Source organism: Balaenoptera physalus (assembly GCF_965194825.1).
Source record: "Balaenoptera physalus genome assembly, chromosome: 4".
In the NCBI taxonomy this organism is placed as follows: domain Eukaryota; kingdom Metazoa; phylum Chordata; class Mammalia; order Artiodactyla; family Balaenopteridae; genus Balaenoptera; species Balaenoptera physalus.
Genome location: NC_138891.1, coordinates 134,210,474 through 134,238,355, shown reverse-complemented (window position 1 = coordinate 134,238,355; position 27,882 = coordinate 134,210,474). Strand labels below are relative to the sequence as shown.

The following is a 27,882-nucleotide window of genomic DNA, read 5'->3' as shown; positions in this document are numbered from 1 at the left end:
TTTTTATTCTACAGAGACCTGCATTTCAGAGGTCAAGATTTGACTTTTAAGATTCCTACATTAATTGATATTGTAGCTGACGAACGTTGAATATGAAGTTTCATGGGTTTCCCAGATAAAATTTGGTCCTGATCATTTAAAGCTCTGCACGTACCCTCCTGCGCACCCAGGTGCCCAGGGGTCTGCTGGGCCCTCGTGCCACGTCAGCACATGGCATTCCCTGTCTGCCACCTGGGAGGTCGCTGTTTGTTTGCCCATGTGATGTTTATAGCACTGGCAATGGCTTGGTTTCAGCTTAAACATTTACACTTTTGTCTCTTTCCAGTGTTGTTTAGACTCTTCTCTGGTTTTTTTAATGACTTAAGATTTTTACCAAGACAAGAGTAACGCTTCTGTGCATTTGTCCCCTTCCCACAAGTAGGGCTCATTGTCTAGAAAACAAGGAGCATTTACCTCCCCTATTCCCTCCCCTGCAAAACACCCACAACAATGTTCTTAGAATATCCTGAAGCCAGAATCCTACGTTTAGATTCAAGGTGGAAAGCCCATGTGGTCCTTTCTGCCCTCTTTCTGCATCTCTGGAGCCCATCAGTCTCCCTTCCCCCATCTTCCCTTCTAACCCACTGTCCCCCAGGCTGGCGAGGCCAGGCCTGGCCCTCACCTTACAGAATTATTTTTCAGTCACCTGGGATGGGGTGGGGTGAGGTTTATGGGCTTTGTGGTATGGTGCTGGCACCCTGCCAGGGGCAGGCTGTCAGGCACTAGAGAACTAGGTCCATCGGGGGTCTCAGATCAGAGGTCACATGAAGTCACACAGCACGGGATCCTCCTGCCACTTGGGCTTAAGCCTTGCCTGCTGGACCCGACTGCCCTGTCCGGGGAGACGCTTCCCTGGGCTCTGTCTGTGAAAGGCCTTGGGGAGGTCGGAGGTGTGGCTCAGGTCCCCTGACCACAGTCAGCGAGTCTGGCCGGGCACACACTGCCCCATCTTAGTAACAGTGGGTGTCAGTGGGGGATGGAGGGGGACCTGGCAGGCACTCCCTGGGCGTCCTAAAAAAGGTGCAGATCAGCCAAGCGAACTCAGAGTTGATAAAAAAAAAAAACATTGCAGAAGTAATAGCTGAAACTATAAAGTGACATAGTAAAGATCAGTGAATATTTTTTAATCTTAATTCATACATATTTTACTTTTCTATCCTTCCCAAAGCAAGCATAAGCAGTAAGTAGGCAGGTTAAGTGCACTAAATAAAATGAGCAATATTTGGGACTTCCTCCCTCGGCCAGATGGGCTGTTGCCAGCCTTGGGTAAATGCATACATGCGCCCCCTTGTACAGTCAATCTTGACCTAGTTGCACAACTTGCTACCTGTAAACAGGCTTTCAGAGGGCACGTGTGTGTCCAGGTTGGTTTGAGTTCCCCGGCTCACTCAGCAATGGCCCTGGTTTGGGTTGTTGGTTCTACCATCGAGAGGTTCTGTCTGCAGGGGAGGCTCACTGGGCTTGAAGTTCCGGACGTCAGCTGGTGCCGTGCAGGTCCCCATCGAGGGCCAGTTCCCAGAGGAGAGCAGGGTGGCCCTGGGGGGTGGAGGGGGGCTGAGGTAGAGGGACTCTCCCGCTGCAGCTGCTGGACGGGGCCCGATGCTCTGCCACCTGGTTCCTCGACCGAGCTCGGTAGAGGCGGCGGGGTCCCCTGGTGGGCCCTGTGGTGCTGGGGTTGCTTCCAGACACAGAAGGGGAGGTTGAGGCCGAGACTCCAGGGGCACGTTGGGTGGTGCTGGGCATTGTTCCTGCGGACAGAACAGAGGGAAGGAAGCATCCAAGCTGCCCGGAGAACCGTCCTTCCCCGGGTTGTGGAGGGGGCTCCCTGCTGCACGCTCCTGCCTGGCCAAAGCCTGCAGGGGAGAGTCACAGGGCGAGAGCCCCTCTGCCAGGGAAGCAGGCCCAGGAAGGGGGGCAGTCAGCCTGGCTCACCAAGGCCACCACAGTGGAGAAATGGAAGAGAAGAGGAAGTGCTCGATGGTGACCCTGACCTTGGGGGGCTTTCCCACTGACCTCATGTCACAGATTCACAGCTGGTGGAGGCAGGGGTGGGGGGATGGGAGGGGGGGAGGTTGACCTTCCGTCCATCCACGTGTTTGAGTGTAGCTCATCTCGTGTCCGTACCTCACGCCAACTTGTATCTGAGCCAGAAATCCATCCTCCCTGGATGGAGCCTCCTGCACTCGAGGTGCTGGGGGCACGGGGCACATCCCGCCTGCCTTTGGTTTCATCAGTGAAGTGGGATGGTAACTGCCTTGTGGGTATCAGGATGAGATGAGGCCAGGTACTGATAGCTGTCTAAGCTAGAGAACTCGTTCAAATGTGGTTATAATTGGAACGTGAATGAAGAAGGCCAGGAAGGGAGCACGAGGGAGCCAAGCCCTCCTTCTAGATGACTCAGATGATGCTAGCACAATCTTTTTTTTTGTTTTTTTTCCCAGCATGGAAAGAACGACTCTTTGGGAAGCAACTCAGCATTCTCTTTCCTAAATCTAACTAAGGACCTATTTGGCCGCCCTGAGCATTCCTTGTCACAGAGTTCCTGGAGAGCATTTTCTGTAGTAAGCCATGCGGCCAGGCAGGGCAAAGAGCGTCATTATTTTGCCCTGTTGTAAAACTGTAGCCCAGAAGATGCGCAAAACCCCTGTGTGCCCACCAGACTGGGGAACCTTCCGCTGGGAGGGTAGCTGAGTATCCTCGCCAGCTGTCCCTAGCACACGGCTTGCTCCAAGTCACCTCAGAAGAGTAGAAAAGAAAGTCAGTTTCATTAGTTTGTCCCTCGGGGATCTCTTGGGGGTAAAAAATCTGCTGAGCTTCAACGTCAGTTCTGAAAACTGAAAGAATGGATTTCTTCATTGCTCGAAAGCTGGTCCCCGCCTCCCACATGTGACCAAGGGAACCAGAATGACCTGGTGTGTGTAGAGCCGGTGCATGAGACACTGTGGACAGGGCAGCTGGACGAGGGGGTAGGAGAGTCAGAAGCCCCTCCAGGCAGGTCTGTGAATCCGCAGATCCACAGGTCCTCGGGGAACTGGCACGGGGACCCCATCAGGCAGGGGGGCTGCCCTCTGGTTCTTTCAGGGGCTTGGAGGCGCCTCTTCCCCTCCTCTCAGAACAGCTCTGCTCACCTCGCCCTGCTCCCAGCTGCCTGTGCTGGATCACGGTTCCCACGCCCCAGGACCTCTTGGTCCATAATGGCGCCCAGCTACCGTCCTCCTCTGGCCCCCTCAGTGCCTCGTGGCCCCAGCTCCCCTGCCAGGCCATATGTTTCCAGGGGCAGTGGCCAGCCCTGGACCAGCCCTCTCCGGGTTGGTTGCCCACCCCTGGTCCCATGAGCTATGGCAGGGAGAGAGGTGGTATAGGGCCCCTTGTAAGCGTTGTCCTTAGGACAGCGGTGGCTGTGTTGGGCGGATTCAGCTGGAAGGGAAAGAAAGTTGGATGCGGGAGGCCAATTGCGTAGCACGGGAGAATTAACATACAACGAGCTCGGCTCCAGTTACTACTTGGAACGCGTGGATTGTACCTCCAATTTAACTTCCGCTTCATGGTCTGCAACAGCTTAACTGAGTTATAGTCTACACACCACAAAGTTCACCCGTTTAAAGTTTATAATTCAATGGTCTTTAGTATGTTCCCTGAGTTGTGCGACCATCACCACAATCTATGTTGGAATAGTTACCTCGTGCCCCAAAGAAACCCTGTGCCCCTTAGCAGTCAGCCCCGCTTACTCTGCCTTCTCCCAGCCCTGGGCAACCGCTAATCTGCTTCCTGTCTGTGGCTTCGCCTCTTCTAGACATTTCACATCCAGGGAATCACACCACGTGTGGTCTTCGGTGCCTCACCTCTTTCACGTAGCACAGTGTTTCCAGGGGTCATCCACGTTGTGGCATGAATCAGGGCTTTGTTCCTTTTTATGGCCAAATAATATTCCACCTCGGACATACGGGTTCCCCCTATTCAGCCCCTCACGTGGCCACTTACCACATACCACCCCCTGTCCTCACTTACCTCGTCTGCGGGGAGGCTGACCAGGACATGGAAAGCAGCAGGAGGAGAAGGAACACCACGAAAGCTGCCAGGCTCACCCAGAAGGCGATGACGATCGAATCTGTGGGAGGTGGACACGCGTCTCCACGTCAGCGTGATGTCACAGAGCCCACGGGCGGGAAGCGAGGGCTCCCATGTGCTGTGGGGATGGGGCTCTGGGGCTTAAGTCTTCTCGGCTGTGATGGGGGGGCAGAGGTACGGGGGCAGATGTTTCCATTAATGATAAGCTTGGGAAGGAAACGGGCAGCAGCAGGGACCTGGCGTTTTCCCAGGGCCACGGGCCTCTGGGTGAGTTTAGGGGGCTTATTGAGGGGAAAAGACAGTAAGTGAAGTTGGGTGACACCTCGTGGATTTGCTTTTTCAGCTGCTACTAATGCTCAGAGAATGGATTTCCCCTCCTCCCTTCCTCTCGGGAGGCAGAAGAAAGAGCGGGGAGCAACTTCACCTGGCAAGACGGCCTCCCCTCCCCTGTGAGGGCTGCAGCCCCTACCAGCCTGGTTAGGGGCAGCTTCAAAGACCCCAAGATCAGAGACTTAGAAAAAAAAGATGTGCGCTAGGCAACAGTGCCAGCCTGCCGCATGAAGGGCCAGGCCCTTCCCGCTGTGGAGTTATCACCTGAGGCCTGCCACGGCCAGCCTGCTAGAGGTGGAAAGAGCTGGTCCCTTTCTTTCCGAGGGACAGGCCCAGCTGCGGGGCAGTGGCAGGAGGAAAAAGCACTATTGCAGCCGCTACTCTGGCTGTGTCTGTGGCCGGAGGTGAAAGGACACAGGGAAAGCAGGAAAGATGCTTAGTCTCTTCCGGGCCCTGGGTAGATCCTGGCAGGTCAGGAGGTTCCTTTCTCTGAGACTCCGGGTCTGGAACTTTCGGCAAGTTGCTAAGGAACTGCAAGGGTATAGTTTCTCTTGGGGGTTGTCTTTGGCTCTGGGCACAGAGTACCAGGCTCATAATTAGTGTCTGCAAGTACCTTATCCCAGACACACTCATGCCCCCAGGACAAGATGCCCCAGACCAGGATATGCTAGGCACCTACATGTGTGAACAAAGGAAGCCACTGAAGGATGGTAATCAACAGGCATGTATTAAGCACCTACATGAGCCAGGCTTTGCTGGGGGCTGTTAAGGATTCAGAGGGGGCCAACCTAGCCCACCAGAAATCGCTGACCCCCTTCAGGATGCTGCATCTCTCCCCCAGCATCCTCCTCGGCACTCCTGCTGCACTGCCTGTGCTAGCCCTGCCCTGCCTTCTGTTGGGTTCTGTTCAAACAAAAGATGTTTCTGTGGTGGATTCAAATGAAAAGACGTTTATAAATGGGTGAACAAATGAACAAATAACTGAATGAATGAATGGAGGATTAGAGATCTATGAGTCATTTGTGGGGTAAATAATAGTAATTTAGTAAAGATCATTACTTCTGCCCTCTATGATCCAAGACAGGTAGAGGGAGAAACTGAGACCTTGTAAGAGTTGATTTTAGGTCCTAAAAGTGTCAAAAACAGGTAATAAGGAAAAGATGCAGTATCTGCAAAAGGAATCATGGACCTCCACCACCTAGTAATGCATCAGCAACTTGGCACTCACACTGAAGAGAGGCAAGGACAGCAAAGCCCCCCCAGGCTGACTCTCACCTCCTCTCTGCTTTCTGTCCCTGACCTGAGAAACCGCTGGGGGTGCCCTAGAGCCACAAACTGTTGAAGGGGACGCATGGGCTCCTGGGAAATAGGAAATGAGGTTGTTGTCATCTGTCTTAAGCTTAAGGACTTTTTAAAAAAAATTTTTATTGGAGTATAGTTGATTTACAATGTTGTGTTAGTTTCAGGTGTACAACAAAGTGAATCAGTTATACATATACATATATCCACTCTTTTTTTAGATTCTTTTCCCATATAGGCCATTACAGAGTATTGAATAGAGTTTCCTGTGCTGTACGGTAGGTTCTTATTAGTTATCTATTTTATATACAGTAGTGTGTATACGTCAATCTAAAGAAGCCTCTGACTTTCTTAGCGTTCCTTGCCTGCTCACTCTGTATTATTCCACAATACCTGCTTCGGTTCAACTCTGTCCCAAAGAGTCACAATTTATTGTATAACCCTCAAAGTATAAGAGTATGTATGTTTTCAGAAAATATGGTTTGGGATTTCTATTGTATAAGGAAGTTTCAGATTTCTGCAGACACTAACGCTCTTTTACTTTCATAAAAGTAGTGCAGGATTTGAGGTCTCTGGCACCTACGTAAGTTCCGTCAGAGCCTCTAAGAAAACAGCTTCCAAACCTGAGCAGTTGAGACGCCCCCTCCCCTCTGCCAGGCTCACACTGTCTCTCTCAGCCCTTGGTCATTATCTGCTGAGCAGGAAATGAGATGTTACCACTCCCAGAACACAGCGTCTTCAGAGAAGTGAAATTTTAATTTCGCCAGACCGAAAAGGCGAACAGTAGCCACTAGCCGTTTCCTGTACTATATTCTATTTCGTCGTGTTCTGTTGAAAAAGGCAGCCAAGAAAATAGGGGTTTTTCCTCTTCTTCCTGAAGGTTCAGCCTAAGTGCTTGAGAGAACATTTTGTACCAAGGGTGAGAGCTGTCATTCCCCAGTGTTGGAAATGTTTAAACATCCGTGGGCTTGTCTTTACAACAAGGAACACCAGGCTGGCTTGACAATGAAACTGGTCCAGCCACGGAAAACTCCCCTTCCCTTCCCTCTTCTCCAAGGTCCTAGAATAAAATTAACCCCAAGATTTTTCCCTTCTTGGGGAATAATAACGGGGTTAAGGGCCTAGGCTCTGGAGGCCATCAAATTCTAACTTGGTCATTTCCTAGCTGTTTGATCTCAGGCAATCTGAGATTTTTACATCTCTAAATTTATTAACAAATAAACTCCTTATCTGTTAAACGGGTATAATAGTATGTGTTTTTTGGCTGTTAGGCAAATTAAATAAAATAATATGTATATGCAATGTACATGGCACAATTCCTTGTTTAATGGTCGTGAACCAATGTATAAATAGAACTAATATTATTATTTCAGTTAAGAGGGCTTTGTGGCAAGTAATATCACAGCATCCTTCAAGCTCACTAAAATGTAAGCTACAAGTAAAGGTAATTGTAGCATAGACTGCTGGCTGTCAATCCTAATGTTTGCTTTCACATGCTTCCATAGTAATAGAATGCCTCCTTTAGCAGGTCACATGGCTTCCTGGCATGAAGACTACATTTCCCAGCCTCCCTTTCAGTTAGTAGGGTCATGAGACAAGGTTCTGGCCAATGAGATGTGAGTGGAGCAGTTACAGGACAGCTTCTAGGAGTCCTTCTGCAGAGATGGCTGGATTTCTAAAACCCATGTCCCTTCTTATGCCCTTACTCCATTTTGTTGCGCAGAACATGGATGTGATGGCTAGAGCCAGGCTTGGATGGCAGGGGTGGCAGAGATATGAGCTAGAACAAAGCCACTTCTTGAAGATTTCATGGAGCTGACCTACCATCCCATCCTTCAAACTTGTACATGAAAGAGAAATCAACATCTGTTTAATCTGGAACTCTGTTAATTTAACCAATTTTCTCTATTGAATGTGTAAAAAAATTGACTTTTTAAATGAACATATCAAAACTGACAAATCCAAATGAATGCGGACCTTCAAAATAATCAGCCGCTCTCTACCACAGAGTCATCTAAATTTTCCTAAAATACATACGATGATCAAACATTTATAAATTCTTCTTTTGCAATCACCTTGAAGGACACACACACACACACACACACACACACACACACACCAATTTTGCTACTTTATGAGATATTTTATTTTTGACACCCAGCTGGTATCAATCAGCTTAAGTCCATTCACCTGATTGGTTTCTGGGTAATTCTTAACTATTTCCCAGAAGCAAATCCACTCTCCAAAGAAATACATAATTTATCACTGTGGACATTTCATAGAATGTGTCATGGCCACCAAAGTCATTTCCAAAGTAAGAGTTCCAAGCAGTTTTTGAGCAATGACAGACTCATTCAAGTTTGGCAGCTCCACATGGGGCTAGCTGGATGAGAAATTTGTTCCAAGGTAGACATGCTCATATATTTGTTTAAAAATCACTTTCACTGCTTACGTCATGTCCACGGGACTGACAATTTGCTGAAGACTTAAACATCATAATTAAAGTTGTAACCTGAACTTGATCCCTCTGACCAAAAGAGAAGAGTTATATATAGGTCCTTTGTTCAATCTTTACCCTGAAGTCTATACATTGTGTTCAGAACCGATTGGTTAGCGGTGTGTTTTTGTTCTTCCTCTCCTAGCTGTCAGAGAAGCAGATGAATAGACTGCCTTATTATTATTTATTTTTTAACATCTTTATTGGAGTATAATTGCTTTACAATGGTGTGTTAGTTTCTGCTGTATAACAATGTGAATCAGCTACACATATACATATATCCCCATATCTCCTGCCTCTTGCGTCTCCCTCCCACCCTCCCTATCCCATCCCTCTAGGTGGTCACAAAGCACCGAGCTGATCTCCCTGTGCTATGCGGCTGCTTCCCACTAGCTACCTATTTTACATTTGGTAGTGTCTATATGTCCATGCCACTCTCTCACTTCATCCCAGCTTACCAGACTGCCTTATTATTGAAGCCGCCAGAGGCAGTGCATCAGCAGAAGTCAATATGGGCTATGACAAATTCTTCCTAACCCCTAATTAAAGGAAGAAGACATATTGACCTGAGAGGTAAATAATACAGCAGTAAAGCCAGACACTACCCAAGGAAAATCAATTCATCTCACTACTCCCTGCAAGGGAGTACTTGAGTAGTATCTGGAGACTCATCGTATTAAAAAAATCTGTATGGTTGCTATAAGATTGGAATATGGGACTGTTTTTTTCTCCTAAGCTTAGCCTCTGAAAAGGGAACAAATAGAAGATCAAACGTGTAGTCAGTCTGTTCAGGCAGGGTCTCAGGAAACAGATTTGCATTTTCCACCTTTCTGACAGTGTTGGGAAGATTCTTAACCTTTCCGTGAAACAGAAGCCACATCTGAAAAATCATAAGGGTAACAATCCTTGTGACGTCCCTGTAACAGAACCAGATTTTAAGCCATCCCTGGGAAAGGGCAACCCACAGCCTTCAAGTCAGCACTGAATGCTCATAAAAATATATCTAAATCCCTAGATGTTTCCAATTATCTGCCCAACCATGATGGAATAAATTGCACTGCCTGGGCATGAACACAAAAATCTTAAAATCCTTCCTGCTTGTTAGGTTAACACATGAGCTCGGGGATTTTTTCTTCTATTTTTGTCTTCTCTACTTGACATAGGAGTTGAACCCAGCCTGGACTTCGCCATGTCTACCTGCTGCCCTAGGTGACCTTCTAGTGAGACGATCTGAGCGAGAGCTTTGCCTCTTTGCCCAAAGCATTCCCAGCATCTTTCTGTCTTTGATGTGCACCCCTGCAGAGACCTGGGATACGATGCTTTCTGATTTGTTTGACTGGGTTGGTGATCCAGCCCAGAGGAACAGGCAGGGAGAGAAAGTCACATTTGTCAGTAAAGGAGGTCACCTGCTTGCCGTGGTTGACCTCTGTCCACCCTCACCTGGACTCACGCTTACCTTACCGTACCTTCGAAGCCAAGTAACAGAGCATCCCTGAGACTGCCCAATGCTGCCTTTTGCTGATCATCACAGAAAACAAAAGTGACACAGTGATAACAGGAGCACAGAGATTGGATGAGGGAGATTTCTGCTTTTGCATTTTTTAGGCTTTTTCTTTTTTAGTGAACTTTTTTGAATTCAAATACTAAGGACAAAAATAGGCGAGACATCTTTACTTAACACACAACAGTGGAAGAAGTTCTCCTCTCCCCAAGGCCACTGCTTATAAGAGCAAAATTCTGGAAACATTCTATATGTTCAAAGATACATATTTCTAGAACACCATGCAGCTATTTGCAAAATTTTTGTGAAAGAATATTAACAACACGGGAAAACAAAATACTGTGAGGTCAGTAAGAGCAGGGTACAAAATAGCATACACAGCCAGATCTGATTTGAAATATATCTAGCAGACAGGATGTGCATAGTGAATTCTCTCCGTCTGCTTCAGCTGATGGCCAAGACAAAGGTGCCACTATAGACTGAATGTTTGTGTCTCCTCCCCACCATTCATATGTGGAAGCCCTACTCCCCAGTGTGATGATTTTTGGACGTGGGGCCTTTGAGAGGTAATTAGGGTTAGATGAGGTCATGAGGGTGGAGCCCTCATTAGGATTAGTGACCTCATAAGAAGAGAAAGAGACACACATACACTCTTTCACCATCTGCACCAAGGAAAGGCCCTGTGAGCACACAAAGAGAAGGTGGCCATCTACAAGCCAGGAAGCAAGTCCTCACCAGACAGAGAATCTACTGCCACCTTGATCTTGGACTTCCAGCCTCCAGAACTGTGAGAAATAAATGTCTGTTGTTTAAGCCACCCAGCCTGTGATATTTTGTTATAGCAGCCCAAGGAGACCAAGACAGGGCTTGACTACTTAAAATCTGACTTGGTGATGCTTAGCTCTAAGGAATTTTCTTTAGAGACAGTAGATAGTATTGAGTCCCCCACGACCCTCATCTTGTAGGAGAGGGTGCCCTGCCCTCGAGTCCACGGGGACAATCCAGGCCATTCCCTATGTGTCTGTTGCATACTTCCCAGCCTGCAGACCTGTGGGAAATAAATTTCTGTTGTTTATAATACACCCAGTCTATAGTGTTTTGTTATAGCAGCCTGAAAGGACTAATACAGGCTGCTGTAACAAAGTACCGTGTCTGGGGTAACTTAAACAACAGAAATTAATATTCTCACGGTTCCGGAGGTTGCAGGTCCAAGACCAAAGTGTCCGCGGGGTCGGTTTCTTCTGAGGCCTCTCTCCTTGGCCTGTCTTTCACCGCGTCCTCCCACGGCCATCCCCTGTGTGTGTCTGTGTTCTAATCTCTTCCTACAAGGGCACCAGTCGCTTTGGATTACGGCCCGGCCTAATGACCTCATTTTAACTTAATCACCTCTGGAAAGGTCTTATCTCCAAATACAGTCACCTTCTGGGGTACTGGGAGCTAGAACCTCAACCTAAGAATTTGGCGGGGGGCCGGGGGACACAATTCAGCCTATAACACCAAGGAAGGACAAACTTGGAAGGGGTTCAGACCTCCCGGGAGGAGATGTGGTTTGGCCACTGGATGGCAGAGGGGTTGGGTCGTTCAGCCAGGCCTGAGCTTGCCTGGAGCTGCTGGACAAACCATGGAGAGCCCTCTGGAGGCCTGGTGGGTGGGTGGGGGTCGCTGAGGGGGAAGGGAGGGAGATGGAGGAGTTGGCCGGCAGGGGCTCTGGAGGCACGGCCCCTCCCCGACCAACCACAGGTTCCCCGGAGGCTTTGGTTTCTTTGTCTATATGGCTGCAGAGAGGTTATTGCCACATTGAGGCTGCAAGATCTCAGGGAGACGGTGTTCTGGGCCAGGGACCGGAGCTAGTTCCCCCAGACATCCCCACGCCCTCACTGCTGAACCCTCAACCCCGGTGCTCCAGCAGTGCCCTCCAGAGCCCTCTCCTGAGAAAGCCTAACACGTGCTCACTTTAAAGAAATTCCATTGTTGATCACAGAGCCTATTTTGAAGGGTACATTCAGAGCTGAGAGGCAATAAATTGATAATTGATGCAAATATTCATTGAAAAAATTAATAATGTGTGCAAGAGCCATGTACTTCACATTAGTTTATTCATTCATTCAGCAAACAGCTATTGTGTGCCTACTGTGTGCTAGGCACTATTTAGGAGCTCGGGGGAGAGAGAGAGAGAGAAAGAGAGAGAGGTTGACAAAGGTTCCTGCTCTGCTGGATCTGACATCCTGGTGAGAATCTGCCCCCTGATCATGACGAGTGTCCTGGGAAGAGTCCTGAGGCATCAGAGCTGGAATTTAGGTCCTGGCTCTGTGACTAGTCAGCTGGGTGACATTAAGTAAGTCACTTGGCCTCTCTGAGCCTCACATACGTCTATTCCCGTGGCTGTAACACCGGAGCACGCTCATTCGTTCATTTATGCGGCCGCTCCCTCCTATACTGTGAACTCCTAAGGGTAGGGATCTTTTCAGCTTCATGCTTCCAGCCCCCGCACATGGCTGTTTCCTGCCCACGTGTCACCGCTACCCTACTGACCCTCACATTTATATGTTCACCAGAGCCATTTTCTTAGCGAGCAAATCGGCCCTTGTCTCTTCCCTGCTTACAATTTTAAATGACTCCCTGCAGTTTACAGGGATTCTCCGAGGCTGGCCTGCAAGAAACTGGCCCCCGGGGATCTGGAGCTCATCCTTTGTCACTCTTCCCAAAACACCCTCCCGGAAGCACATCTTTTATATACAGGAGTGTAACTGTTCTCTACCCTGTGCCAGCCCCCTGAGTAGCAGGCAAATTCCCATCGATTTTTTGGACTCAGCTTTGCCACATCTTCCCTGGGAAGCCTTCCTTCACCTCTTACTTCTCCCCAGGGGTGTCATTCTCTGTGCTCTGTGGGCAACTTTCGCAAATCTCCAGCCTAACACCATTAACTGAATAACCGTTTATTACTGATCAGTATCTCCCACTTGACGGGACAGTTGAGGATAAACTGTGACCTGCTTGATCTCTTCCTCCAGCCAGTGTCATCTACAAAAAGGGTCTGGTCTAAACTAAGAGAGACTCCAGGGACCACACTCAGCTCATCCGCATGGAGTGGCAAAATAGCTCTTATGAACATTTGGGGGGAATTGGGGAAATTTGAGTATAGACCAGAGATTAGATGATACTAAGAAATAATTGTTGAAGAGTTTAGATGTACTGTGATGTCCTAACTTTTAATAGTTTCCTAAATTTGCTGGAGGAGTGTCATGAGGTCTGTAACCTACTTGGAAATACATCATCACAAAATAGATCATCATGGTAATAAAATAAAATAGTTGTTGAAAAAAAAATCGAGGACGTGGATTTAATCCATTTGCTTTTATACCTCCAGCTCCCAGTGCAACTGTCTGACGTGTAATGGATAGTTACAGAATTTTGATTGTTGAATTAATCATGAGTGATGGCCAGAAGGTGGGAAAAGGTATGGAGTGTTTCTGGTCTGGTGCGGAAGTGGGTGTCTTTGAAAAGACTGAAAACAAAATTGACAGTGCCTAATTTCAGAGGGACTACCAGGAGGAAAAGGGGGCTTAGACCTATTGGGGAGGGCAGGGGCAGGGAAATGAGCAAAGGGCACATGGTTGAGCCTGGAGTCCCTCCTATGCAGGGATTCCATGAACAGTTACACAGGCTGCACACTGCTCAAGGGACCCCACCTGAATGGGTTGTGATTAGCTGTGTGTCCAAAGGAGGAGGCTTTTTTCTAATTTTCTCTACCATGGGGGTTAGTGGCAGCCCTGTTCCTATGTTTGTGGGGCTTGAGGAAGGAGAGGAGAATTAAGGTGACCATCCGATGTGCCTGGGTTTCTCAATATGCACCCATGGGACAGTCCTGGGCAAACCTAGACGGTTGGTCGCCCTCAGGAGAGTGCAGCAAGAGAAAGAAGAGGTTGAGGAGATGGAAGCGAAGACGGAGAGAGACTGAAACCAGGGGGAAGAAGGAGATAAGCTTGTAGGTTGATGTTTTCCAAAGGGACCAGAAAATGGAGTCACTGTCACCAGCTGATAACACAACTTCCCGCAAGCTCAGCGGCCTGTCCTCCCCACCTGAGCTCTGCTGAGGATGCATAGGAGAGGGTGTCCACTTTCCCACCCACTGGACCCAGCCTCATACGGTTACAGACAGGCGCCGGGGGGAGAGAGGGGACCCAAGGGAGTTCTCAGTTTCCCCTCAGCAGCTCCAGGCAGGAGTTATTACAAAACAGCACACAAAGTAGGAGTGCAATTGCATGTGGGTGTATAGGTGTGTGTGTATGTTCATGCACGCACGTGTGTATGTGCCTGTGTGCACATGGGGATACAGACACAGAACAACCCTAATTGGCTAGGCATCGAAACGTTAACACTGATTTTTTTTCTGACTGGTAGAGTGAAGTAATTGACTAAGGAGCATATCAACCTTTAAAAAATATATTTAAAAAATGTGGTCATAGTAACACACCATCATTTATTTACCCCATCTCCTGTTGATGGATATGAGGTCGTTTCCAGCTTCTGCCTATGACATACAGTGCTGCAGTGAACATCGAAATACATGTATCCTTGTGGACATGTGCAAGCATTTCTCGAGGTGGTTGCCTGGGAGAGGGACGCTGAATGATGCCTTGTGAACATCTGCAACTTTTCTGGTCCTTGCCAAGTTGCTCTCCCAAACGGTGAACCCAGATTTCATCCCATCAGCGTCATTCGACAGCATTAATTTCTGTACTTCTTACCCCAACACTTGAAATACCAACCTTTTAATTTTTGCTGATCCAGTGGGTGGGAAATGGTCTCTGTTTGTTCTTTCCCAGTGCATTTCCCTGATGACTTTTGACATTGAGCATTTTCTCATGTTCCTTGGCCATCTGAGTTCCTTCTGTTATTGTCTTTACATATCGACTGCCCATATATTTCTATTATTTTTGTTCTTGTTGATGGATGGGTTGTGTTGACTTATGAAATAATAAAGTGGTTTCCATTTTAAGAGAAAAACGATATTTCCAAAGTAGTTTCCAAAAATATAAGGGAATAGTCAGTGCAGTCTCTTTGTCATTCCTGGAATACACCAGGCGCTCCCCTGCCTCAGAGCCTTTGCCCTCAGTATTCCTGCTGCTTAAAAGACTCCTTCCCAAGACATCCTCAAGGCTTGATCTCTCACCTCTTCACAGGTCACCTTGGAGAGGCCTTTACCAACCACCCTAGTCAGGGTGTCAACCCTTCCTTGGGCCCCAGCTCTCCTAGCCACCCTTCCTATTTGATTTTTCTGTGGAGCACATCTTGCCATCTGCCATATTTTTCTTGTTTATTGTGAATTGAAGAGTACCTCCAATTTTTAATGCTTCTCCCACTAGAACCCATCTAATTCCCTCCTCTTGAATCTGGCCTGGCCTTGCTAACTTATTTGCCCAAGATCACAGAGCTAGTAAGTAGCAGAGCTCAGATGTGAATTACAGCGGACAGGCTTGGGAGACCATGCACCTAGCCCTGACGTAGCCACGGCCCCATGGCTGGTCACCCAGAAAAAAACAAGACAATTAATCTATTCAGGGCATAAACACCCTGGTGGGGGAGGGATTTTTGCCTAGCCCCAAAATTCTTTTCCAGAGACATTAGAAATTAAATTCAGATAAGACATGAAGCCTGGGATACGTGAGACACAAACAGGAATAAAGGATCCCAGAAGGAACACCTCTCCCTGTGGGTGTCAAAGATTCCTGATATCTAGGGGTTGGGTATAAAGTGGTATCTGATATCCATTGTAATAAATCTGGAGTTAACTTTCTAAGACACTAGGACACTTTTGGGACAGAATATTCTTTTAAGATGGATTTTTTTTTTAATAAATGAGATTTTAAATTTAAAAAATTTTTTTAATTAGTTAATTAATTTTTGGCCACACCCCCACGTGGCTTGTGGGGTCTTAGTTCCCCGGCCAGGGATCGAACCTGGGCCCTCGGCAGTGAAAGCGCCGAGTCCTAACCACTGGACCACCAGGGAATTTCCTTAAGATGGATTTCTTGATAGAGTTTTTATTTGTTTGGGGTTCCAATAAGCTGGGTGAGTTTCTTCAAATTGTAGATATCATGTTTTCTATTGTCTGTATGCAGATATGGGAGAGTTATCTTGTCAGTCCCCTAAGATGCATAACTTGAATCCTTGCTATGAAAATACCAATCGATGTTTACTCTTCATGGGAGGGATGAGCCAGCAACTGGCTTCCCCCTGGAGGAGTCAAAAGCCCCCAACATCTAGCTTGTCTGGGGGGTGGCAGGGCAGTGACTTGCGTCTCTGGTAAGATTCCTCACTGACATAATCTTTACTGGGTTTGGGAGTTTGAGGAGGAATTTCTTATTTGACCTCATTTCTAGCTCCCCAGGTTGTAAACTTCCAACTCCAGTTCAAGTGTGCAAGAAAGAACATCTCAAACCTCATACACAATTTAGAGAACACCAGCCGTTTTCGCCAGAAATGGAAGCTGTTTGTGGGGAAGGGGGGAAGGGCAGAGGACTGACATCATGGGTTCTAAGATTCTAAAGTTGCAAACGGTCCTCCCACCCAAAGCAGCTGGGAGACTCTTTGGAGCCCAGGTGGTGGCTGAAAAGGGTGTCTGAAGCTGAGCCAGAATTTTATTTAATTCGTGTTCATTTTAAAAACTCTTTCCTGAATGCAGAGCTACGTGTTGTCCAGATCAATATGTATCCCGAAGTTCTGAACTTTTGATAATATACTTATGTGGGCTTTTATTTCAAATCTGCCACTTTCTCCCTATTACTATATGTCTTCCTTACTGGGAGTCGTATGTGAAAAAAAATCTGCATTTTAATGTCATGATTATATACCTTGTATCAGAAAACACACGCCAAATCTATTGTGCCCCCAAAGGTTTTGCTACAGGGCCAGGGATACAGGAAGTCCTCAGCAAACATGAAACAGAAGTCGTCAGCTTCTGCAAGTTGTAAATGAAACAGGAAACAGAACACTTCCTAACCAGACATTCTATAGGACTTTCCCCAAGGGCCCTGCCGGGGATCTGCCTCCTTTTATTAAATGATACCATCCGAGTGAATTTCAGTTTTGAGCTGGTGTGTAACAGACTATCTTTCTTTTCATACGAGAAGCATCCGGTTCCTTCTAAGGACTGCGTTCATTTTTTGAAGGACATAGTGTGTGATGGTAGTGAAATCCCAAGGAACCCAGGGGACTTCAGAATAGGCAGAGAGGATGGGCTCCTGAAACTGAGACTTTGTTTTTGTTTTGTTTTGTTTTTCATGTTCATTCCCTCAGTTAACTCATTATCTTGACTGACTAGCTGGGATAATCAGAGGAGATTGCTGACAAAGTACCAAGTTATTCAAGAGATAAAGACTGGGCAGGGGCAAGGAGGAAAAAGATGTTTACTTGTCTGGTTGTCCTTCCTGAGACTGTGAAGATGAAACACTGGTGGGTATTTTAATAAGAATTAGTAAGTCACACATCTGAGGAGTGGACACAGTAACTCTCTCCCACATCTGTATAGAGACAACAGAAAACGTGAAATCTGCAATTTGAAGAAACTCATCTAGCTTATTGGAACCCTAGACAAATCTAACTCTATCCAGAAATCTATCTTACCAGTAGATTCTGCTCCCAAAGTGTCTTAGTTTCTCAGGAGGTTAGTTCCAAACTTATTACAGAAGATAACAGATACACCCCCCCCCCCCATTCCCTTATTTCCACGAGTTCAAGTCATGTTCTGGCTTCCCGGTGACATCTGTTGTAGCTCTTAAGTGAATGGAGAAAAGTCATTTGGGCCAACCCCCAGCCTCTGCCCGGCCAGCTTTCCCAGTTCAGGACTCACGTTTGTTGGCTTTCAGCTTATTCTCATCCACGGGAATGAGGTCCAAGTAGTCCAGGTAGTATTCGTAGCTGTAGTATGCGGTGGAGGCATTGGTCCTGTTGGCCATGCCTGCGGCACGGGCAGGTGGCCCCCTCCGGAGCTGCTCAGAGCTCTACCAGGAGGTTGCCCAGCTGATTTCTGTAAAATCATCCAAGTGTGTCTGTGGGTCTCCAGGCTCAAGGCCTGCCCACTTATCAGAGCCGTTGGGCTCAGAGGAAGGTCAGAGGGGTGGGCCTGACATCTTCAGTGTTCAAGTAGAGCGTTCCATCCTGCCCTGCTTGACGGAACTCCAAAACAAACAGAGCTACAAGGCTGGAGCCTGCAGTCCCAGGGCAGTTCCAGGTTGGCCCTCAGCATCAGGACAGGAAAAGAGATCCCCCAGGGCCCCTTGAAAGGCAAGATGTGGGCTAGGATTGGAAAGGACAGTCACTTTTTACCTTAAATACTTAAAAAGTTAATCAACAAATCAAAAGCCTGGCCATGCCCTTGACTTGCATTAAGGCAGTGCTTGGTGCTATTAAGCAACCAGCAAATCACTGGCTTAGATTCCTTATCCGAGGGCCTGAGTGATGTCAGCCCTGAACTTGCAACCTCTCGTGTACACATCAGCAGTTAATTAAACCAAAAGAACACTCCACTCCAACTGAGCACATTTCCCAGCTTTCATCTGAGCCCCCAAGAAACAACCAGTCAGTCGCCTCTGTTCAGACGGGCTGTTTTTCCTGTCAAGATCCCACGTGGATTGTGCTCTTGGGAAACAGGGCCCCAGGGTGAATAGGGTTCACCAGCCCTCTGCTGACGACAAATGGGACAAGGATTCTGCCGGTCAGGGCCTGACTCCAAGTTGTACACTCACTTTTCTAAGAGCACAGATGCAATCAAGAGGAGCATTGCAAGTACTGGGAGTGAGCAGGACTAAATGTGAGAGGATCTCTAGAATTAGTTATGAAATCGAAATGCACAGAATGATGGGGACTTTCCCCTCCAGTATATGAACTTTCCCGTCTTCTTGATTCAGGTCTACACTGCCAGAGGAAAGCTGGGCACTGACGGTGTAGACAGTGAACCCAGATAACTACAGGCCCACCTGGGGGGCCTGCAGCCTTCCATGGGGACCCCTCCTCCTGAACGGAACCTCGGTGGTTCAGTCGATTAGAAGGGGAGAAGTGAGCTCCTGCGTCTCCAAAGTGAGGAGATGAAAGAGCCCCTTGAAAAGACGCTCCGTACAGCACGCACGTCCCTGTGCACGCACGTCTAGCTGTGCCTGTGCACATGCCCCCTGGGAGTCCTTGGTTAAGGGACAGTAGAGTGTAGGGGACACAAGCATGGGTTCTGGAGCCACGCTGCCCACTTTGCATCCTGGCTCTAGCTCTTCCCAGCAGTGTGGCCCTGGACAAGTGACTTAGCCTCTCTGCAGCTGGCTTTCCTCATCCGTGAAATGGGCATGACCACAGCATGTGTCTCCCAGGCAGCGGGCGGCGGGGGGGCGGGGGGCTGGGAAGTATGAATGGGCACAGCCAGGCACGGGACTTACAGCAGCCTTGTCCGTAGGAGGCGCCCGTAAACATAAGCTGCTGTTGTCACCTGCCAGCAAATGTGGCCTTTCCTCCCACCCCACCGTGCTTCTTTTCTCATTTCTCACCCTCCATCGAGTCCATCTCCTCTGCAGCTCTACTTTCACCCCCCTCTCTCATAATCCATCCATCTCTTTCTGTGTACAACACCAACCTTGGATACAGATGAACTCCTTCTATTTCTTGCCTTAACTATTCACGTTCTCCAGCTCTCTGCCTGTCCTTTAAGGAGAACCTCTTGTAAAAAGTTTCCCAACCTCAGGTTACCATCATCATCCACCAGCATGCACCCATGTGCATACGTGTACACACACACACACACACACACACACAGTATTTTCCAGAAAGTTAAGTGACATGTTCAGGCTTACCCAGCCAATAAGTGATTGAGTCCAGATAAGAACCTCCCGACTCCCAGTCTGCTGAGCTCCCCTTGGCACTAGGCAGTCTTCATGGACGTGACTTACAAAAAGCAATTGACAAAGAACATCATGCTCTTAAGACACAGGCATGGATACAGGGAGGGAGAAGGGACAGGGACTCCTTCTCCGCTGGGAACTGAAGGTCAAATGGGTGACCTAGGCTATTAGCAGCAAAGAAATGTGACCAAAGAGCGGTTCAATTTCAAGGCTGAGTGAGATCTTGTTGATAAAAAGATAAAGGATCTCTGACTTTTTTTTAAATTACTTTTTTATTGGAGTATAGTTGCTTTACAATATTGTGCTGGTTTCTACTGTACAGCAAAGTGAATCAGCTATATGTATACATATATCCCCCCTTTTTTGGATTTCATTCTCATTTAGGCCACCACAGAGCACTGAGTAGAGCTCCCTGTGCTATACAGTAGGTTCTCATGAGTGATCTTTTTTTTTTGTAAATTTATTTATTTATTTGTTTGTTTGTTTATTTATGGCTGCATTGGGTCTTCGTTGCGGCACGCGGGCTTCTCATTGCGGTGGCTTCTCTTGTTGCGGAGCACGGGCTCTAGGCACACGGGCTTCAGTAGTTGCAGCACGTGGGCTCAGTAGTCGTGGCTCGCGGGCTCTAGAGCGCAGGCTCAGTAGTTGTGGCGCACGGGCTTAGTTGCTCCACGGCATGTGGGATCTTCCCGGACCAGGGCTCGAACCCGTGTCCCCTGCATTGGCAGGCGGATTCTTAACCACTGTGCCACCAGGGAAGTCCAGTGATCTATTTTATACATGGTATCAATAGTGTATATATGTCAATCCCATCTCCCAATTCATCCCACCCCCACCTTTCCCCTTTGGTATCCATACGTTTGTTCTCTATGTCTGTGTCTCTATTTCTGCTTTGTAAATAAGAGGATCTCTGACTTTTAAGGATGTGTTGAAACAAACAATTATGCTACCAGCTCTACCTTAATTGGGGTCGTACATGTGTTTACACTTTTAAGCAATTTAACATGTACCTGTCCAAGTCACTATAAGTTTTTTCTTCTCTCATTTTAAACTGAGGAGGTTGGAAGGTTGGAGTCAAGGGGATTTGCAAAATTGGCAGGTGGCGTGATGCGGAGTGTGAGAATAGCTGAGTCAAGAGGGAGTGCTTGTCCCTTTCTCGGCCAATCCCTGGATCTTCCTCCTATTCGGTTCCTTCGGGTGCAAGTTCCCCATGGCCCAAGACAACTTCTCTGATCCTGCCGGGCCCCGGTGACTTTCCTTCCCCTCAACGCGAATCACGTGTATTTGGCATCACTACCACCCTTTAAAAAACTATTTTAAAATTGATGTATAACTTACAATTAAATGCAAACACCTTATGGATATATCTTGATGATTATGACACACACAGAAACATACACACACGTGAACATCATCTAGATCAAGATATAGAACGTTTCCGGTGCCCCAGCAGGTCCCCTCGGGCTCCTTCCTGGTGGATAAGCAGCCTCCACTCTTCATACACACCAAGGAAACTGCTATTCTGATTTCTATCATCACAGATTAGTTTTGCTTAATTTCACACCTCATATAAATCTAACCATGAACTACAATATGTACTCTTCTGTATCTCACTTCTTTTATTCAACATGTTCTTTTTTTTCCTCTGTGGTATTCCATCATATGAATATTCTGTAATTTATTTATCCATTCTCCTCTTGATGAACATTTGAGTTCTTTTCACTTTTTTGGCTATTATGAATAAATGGGCTATGAACTTTCTTTTTTTTAAAAATATTTTATTTATTTATTTTATTTGGTTGCACCGGGTCCTAGTTGCAGGAGGTGGGCTCCTTAGTTGAAGCTCACCGGCTCCTTAGTTGCGGCATGCAGTCTCCTTGGTTGTGGCAATGGAACTCTTAGTTGCAGCATGCACGTGGGATCTAGTACCCTGACCAGAGATCGAACATGGGCCCCCTGCATTGGGAGCGTGGAGTCTTAGCCACTTCGCCACCAGGGAAGCCCCGAACATTCTTTTTCACATATGTGGTGGACGTAAGTACTAATTTATATATCAGGTATATATCAGGAGTCGAATTGATGGGGATAGCTGTACTAAGTATAGCTAAACAGTTTTCAAAAGTGTCAATACCAGTTTACACGCTCACAAGTATATATATGGAGCATTGCAAAAATGCCTACAATCCTCTTCCTTATACATCCAGTGACTTTATATCCTCTTCACATCAAAAAATGAAGCACATTTCTCCATTTTTTGATTTTGTGACTTGTTTTGGCTTTGACTAGTAAGTAGGACTATTAAGTTTTGTACGTTTCAGGCCAACATATTAAGGCCTTAAGGCCATGTGCCCACTGTCCCAGACCCCTGCCCAGTTACGCTGTGAATAAGCAGAAGCCAGCCTGTTGGGTGATCAGAGACGTGTTGCCCCAGTCAACAGCCAGCTAATCCTAGGAGTGGAGCACTCCAGCTGACCAGCAGCTGACTGTAGACCCATGCGTGAGCACAGCCAAAATCCAAAGAACACCTAGCTGAGCCTGACTTAAGTGGATGATCAATAGAATCATGAGATTTTGAGCTAGTTGAATGGCTGTTCTTTTTTTTTTTTTTTTTTTAATTTATTTTTGGCTGCATTGGGTCTTCGTTGTTGCTCATGGGCTTTCTCCGGTTGCGGCGAGCGGGGACCGCTCTTCGTCGCGGTGTGCGGGCCTCTCCTTGCGGTGGCTTCTCCCGTTGCGGAGCACGGGCTCTAGGCGCACGGGCTCAGTAGTTGTGGCTCGCGGGCTCCAGAGCGCAGGCTCAGTAGCCGTGGCACACGGGCCCAGTCGCTCCGCGGCATGTGGGATCCTCCGGGACCAGGGCTCGAACCTGTGTCCCTCGCATTGGCAGGCGGATTCCCAACCACTGAGCCACCAGGGAAGTCCCGGTTGTTCTTTTTTGTTTGTTTGTTTTTAATTTTATTTTTTTATTGAAGTATAGTTAATTTACAATGTTGTGTAGTTTCAGGTGTACAGAAAAGTGATTCAGTTATACATATATATATATATATAAATGTATATAAAAAATACATATATTTTTCAGGTTCTTTTCCATGATAGGTTATTACAAGATATTGAATATAGTTCCCTGTACTATACAGTAGATCCTTGTTGTTTATCTATTTTATATAGATAGTGTGTATCTGTTAATCCCAAACTTCTAATTTATCCCTCTCCTCCCACCCCTTTCCCTTTTGGTAACCATAAGTGAATGGTTGTTCTTTTAAGCCTTTAATTTCGGGGTGATTTGTTACACAGAAAAAGGTAATTGATAAAATATGTGATTTCCAGTTGCTCCACATCTTCACCAACCTTTGTTATTGTCAGATGCTTAAATACTCTGGTAAGGACCTACCACATTTTAAAATTCACTTCCGTACATGTCCTTACTTGCTTAACTGCTTTTTAAAGTTTTTGAAGACAAAGACCATGCTTTACACAGTAACTATAATATCAGTATTTGTTGATAGTATCAATCATACTAAAAGCTTTCCATGAGATAAACAAAACTTATTCCTAACAACCAGAAATCTTAAGGCTGCAAAGAATGATGTTAACAGTTGTCAGCTAATTCAGGTTCTTGAGGTACGAAATTATGAAATTAAAACCCAATCAAATAGTTTTCAATAATTGTGGAATGGTGTGTATCACACTAACCAGCCCACAGATAACAATTATAAAATCTGGATAAGATATGATAAAGCAACTATTTGGAGGCACTGGAGAGTGACTGAAAGCAGGCAGAAACTGAAGGGAAGCCAACCTTTGAAAAAGGGAACTGCACTCGGTGATATTTGTATTTATACAGCAGTTCCTCTGCTTGTATGTTTCCTCAGTCCTCATAGCATGGAACAGCTTGAACTCAAACAGAAAACTAAAGTTTCATTGGCTCGAGGAGTCAGGGGACAGAGCTTGGGGCAACAGACTGAGTAACTGGAAAGTGGGAGGAGGGGAGTCCTGGAAAGTACAGGGTCACAGAAGAATAAACCCTCAAATCTGTGTGTAAACATTGCTCATATCCTTGGCTATGGTACAGAACCAACCTGAAAGTGATCATGATAGCCAAATCTGGAACAACTTGAGCAAAATATATATTTAACAACAGTGTTGGTTTATAACCCATAGGATAAACTAAATATCCATGAACCCAACTGATATAAATAAATGACTAAATAAACAAATGATAGAGAAAGAATGGCCCTTCCTAACAGAAGAATTATAATAAATAAATGGAGAAGTAAGGATGGAAATAGAAAACCACCACTAGAATACCACAGTAGTAATTGCTGGCAGGCAAGAGCCACTGATGTATGCTGAAGTTAGTGGGTGAAAGTATTTGAAGAAAAACTACAGTTGCATAGTTTAAAACATATGTACTCCAAATTATTTATTAGTTACGCAGAGAAAAACAATAACTTTACAATGAGAAATCCAGCAGATAACAGCTTACACAAGTGATCAAGTTACCATCCTCAGTTATAAGATATAGTGACATCATGTACCCACTGAGGAGAGCACATCACCTCTGCAGTATTCTTGCTAAAATGCATAACCTCAATCTAATCATGATAAAACACCAGGAAACACCACATTGAAGGACATTCTACAAAATAACTGACCAGTCTTCTTCAAAACGGTCAAGGTGATGAAAGTCAAGGAAAAATTGAGGAACTATCACAAATTGGTGCAGACTGAAGAAACGTAACAAGTAATGCGACGTAACATTCTGAATTGGCTCCTGGATCAGAAAAAGGACGTTATTATGTTGTACACCTTAAATGTACACATGTTGTATGTCAAATATATCTTAATAAAACTGGAAAAAATATTTTTAAAAAATAAAAAGGACATTAGTGGGAAATCTGGTGAGCTCAATATAAAATCTATAGCTTAGTTAATAGTATTCCACCAATGTTAATTTCTTGGTTTTGCTGATGCTGGGAGCTCTTTGTACTATTTTTGAACACTTCTGTATGTCTTACATTATTTCAAAATATAAATTAACAAAAAATCCTTGGGTCACTCCTGAGCTGTATAAGTGCAAGGGGAGAGTCAAAGGAGCCCAGTGGGAAGTAACAGCTGAAAGGCTGAAAGAACGGAATGGAGATTTCAGCTACCTCTCATTTCAGGAGAAGCAGAGTCTGGAGTCTGAATCCAGCAAAGTTAACTGCCTGTAGATAAAAAAATCAACACTGCAGACTTTGATAATAGAATCCAGAGTCCCCATAACATGTCATCCACAATGTTCAGTATGCAATAGAAAAACTAGAATTACAAAGACAGAGGAAAGACGTAACTTCTCTCTAGTCTGAAGAAAAGGAAGTCAATTGAAACCAACACTGAGATCATCTAGGTATTGGAATTAGCAGGTAAGGACCTTAAAGCAACTATTATAAATATGTCCAAATGTCTAAAAGGAAAATATAACCAAAATGAATGAACAAATGGGGGAATCTGAGCAAAGAAAGGGAAACTGAAAACAAAAACAAAACACAAATGGAAAGTCCAGACCTGAGAAAGTACGGCATGTGTAATGAAAAATTCTCTGGATGGGCTTAACACAGAATGGAGATGGTAGTGGGCACAGCGGGGGAACTTCAGGAGTGATCATCAGAACTTATTCTATCTGAAAAACAAAGAGAAAAGAGATTTAGGAAATAGACTCTGTGATATGTGGGATAGTATAAAGCATTCTTGCATATGGGTAAATGGTACCCCAAAGAGCAAGAATGAGAGAATGGGACAGAAAAAAAATATTGACAATGTAATGGCTGAAAATTCCCTAAATCAGGTAAAAAGCATAAATTTAGGGACTTAGGGTCTTTAAAGAGGTAATTAAGTTCAAACGAGGCCGTTAAAATGGGCCCTAGTCCAATATGCTCATAAGAAGAGGAAACTAGGACAGACACACACAGAGGAAAGACCACGTGAGGATACAGCGAGAAAGTGGTTGTCTACAGCCAAGGAGAGAGGCCCCAGAATGAAACCAATGCTACTGACACCTTGATCTCAGATTTCTCACCTCTGAAATTGTGAGAAAATAAATTTCTGTTGCTTAAGCCACCCAGTCTTTGGTACTTTGTTATGGTAGCCCTAGCAAACTCATACAACGATCAATCATCTAGACCTTATTGTTTGTATAGAACACTATACCTTCCAGTTGCAGAATACACATCTTTTCAAGTATAATTTATGCTTTCTGATACTATTAAAAATGTCTGCTGTTGTGTAAAAAAAAAAAAGCCCTATAACTACATAGGAATAAAATTAACAAAAGATGGGCAAGACTGAAAACTGCAAAATATTGCTGAGAGAAATTAAATAAGACCTAAAACTTAGAGATAGAAGCCATGCTTATGGGTGAAACCATACCCATTGGTGTTATTAAGATGTCAATTGACCCCAAATTGATTTATATATTCAATGCAATCCCAATCATAATCTCAGTAGCTTTTTAAAAAATAGAAATTGGCATAGTGATAAATTGTATTTTGCCAAAATTTAAAAATTCTGCTTATCAAAAAAGACCACTCAGAAAATGAATAGGCAATCCACATACTGGAAGAAAACATTTACAAGTTATATATCTGATAAAGAATTTATATACAGAATATATAACTCGATAATAAAACCCAACCCAATTAAAAAACTGGCAATAGACTTGAAATGCACAAAGATATGAGAATAGCCAATAAGCACATTAAAAAGTGCTTAATAGAATTAGCTATCAGGGAAATGTGAATAAAACCAGTATATTTCATATATGCGAAATGCTAAAAAAGGGCAAAACTATGCCAAAAAAATTTTTTTAGTTGCTTCTGGGGATGGCAGTTGGGGAGAGACTGGGAAGAGGCAAAAAGGAACTTTCTGGGTGTGATAGAAATGTTTTCTATGTCGACACAGATGTGTTACATGAGCATATGCATTTTTCAAAACATTGAATTGTGCACTTAAGATATAATATACGCTTCTTCACTGTACGTAAATTTTACCTGATCTGTAAATAAATTGTCTTTAAAAGGACCATTTCAAAACAACAGCAACAACAAAAAAACCCCACTTAAGTCAATTTCCTCTGTCTAAAGGAATCACATCTGTAAATTACTGGAATTCACACTTCAGATTGTTAAAAATGAATTTATCGGTATGGTAATAATCTTGACTTTTAAACACCCATGAAAGTGCCCTGGTAGAAAAACAGATTAAAAAAAATTTTTTTTCCCCTTTGACATAAGTAAGAACTAATACTCCCATCAAGGTCAGCTCTCCGAGATAATAATGACATGTTTATATTAACAAATACCTCGAAGACCTTGACATTTGGTATTGTTTTTCTTCTCACTTTAATTTATAACCCCAAACTTGAAGGTAAAGTTGTTTTCCTTCAGTGTTTTCTCTTACAGGAAACGCGCATGCTTGTTGGCTATCTTGTGATTACAGATCGAGTACAGGGGAGAAGGTAAAGGAAGAGAAGAAAGGAGGGAACAAACATTTACTGGACAATGACCTGAGCTGGCCACTGTGTTCCGTGTTTTCTGCGATTCTCACAATACACTACTCAGGTGTTGGGACCCCCATTTTCTGGGATACAGGCAGTTAGGGCAGCCTGCAAGCTCAGCCCAGGACACCTTGGACTTGCAAACTGGGTGTATTCATGCCCTATGGCTGCCATGACAAATTACCACAGACATGGTGGTTGAAAACAACACAGATTTGTTATCTTACAGTCCTGGGAGTCAGAAATTCAAAATGAGTTCTGGGGCTAAAATCAAGGTGTTGCCAAGACTGGTTCCTTCTGGTGGCCTTTCTGGAGAAATCTGTTTCCTTGCCTTTTTCAGCTTCTGGAGGCTGCTCTCATTCCTCAGCTTGCGTTCCCGCCATACATTTTTTCCTCTTGATTCCTTTGTCACATGACCTTCTTCTTATGTAGTCAAATCTCTCTTTTCCTACTTATGAAGATACTTATGACATTGTGTCCACCCAGACAATCCAGGATAATCTCTCCATCTCAAAATCCTTAATTCAGTCACATCTGCAAAGTCCCTTTTGCCATAAAGAGTACTAGTCACACGGTTCCAGGCATTAGATGTGGATGTGTTGGGGGGCTATTATTCAGCCTGCCACATGGGGCAGAGAATGTCATGTTGTGGGTATACAAATCCTTCAGGTAGACACAGCACTTCTCTCTGGGGTATCCATTGCTGTCAAAGATTTCTGGTAAAAAGTTA

General features: G+C 45.4%; 1 protein-coding gene across 1 annotated transcript; it reads right to left on the bottom strand.

Annotated features, from left to right (window-relative positions):
* Positions 1-46: 46 nt before the first annotated feature.
* On the bottom strand, positions 47-27,882 carry MRAP (melanocortin 2 receptor accessory protein). The gene is made up of 3 exons (XM_082459785.1): positions 17,587-27,882; positions 4,048-4,147; positions 47-1,787 (listed from the first exon to the last, which is right to left on the bottom strand). Exons 1-3 carry the CDS (start codon positions 17,690-17,692, stop codon positions 1,424-1,426), a joined length of 570 nt encoding a protein of 189 aa, XP_082315911.1. The 5' UTR covers positions 17,693-27,882; the 3' UTR covers positions 47-1,423.

Bases quoted from the DNA above. Each gene is read 5' to 3' on its own strand.
- MRAP (XM_082459785.1), bottom strand. From the start codon at position 17,692: ATGGCCAACAGGACCAATGCCTCCACCGCATACTACAGCTACGAATAC. The intron at 4,148-17,586 runs GTGAGTCCTGAA...CACCTCCCACAG, and splicing joins TAAGCTGAAAGCCAACAAAC to ATTCGATCGTCATCGCCTTC. The intron at 1,788-4,047 runs GTAAGTGAGGAC...TTCTGTCCGCAG, and splicing joins TCAGCCTCCCCGCAGACGAG to GAACAATGCCCAGCACCACC.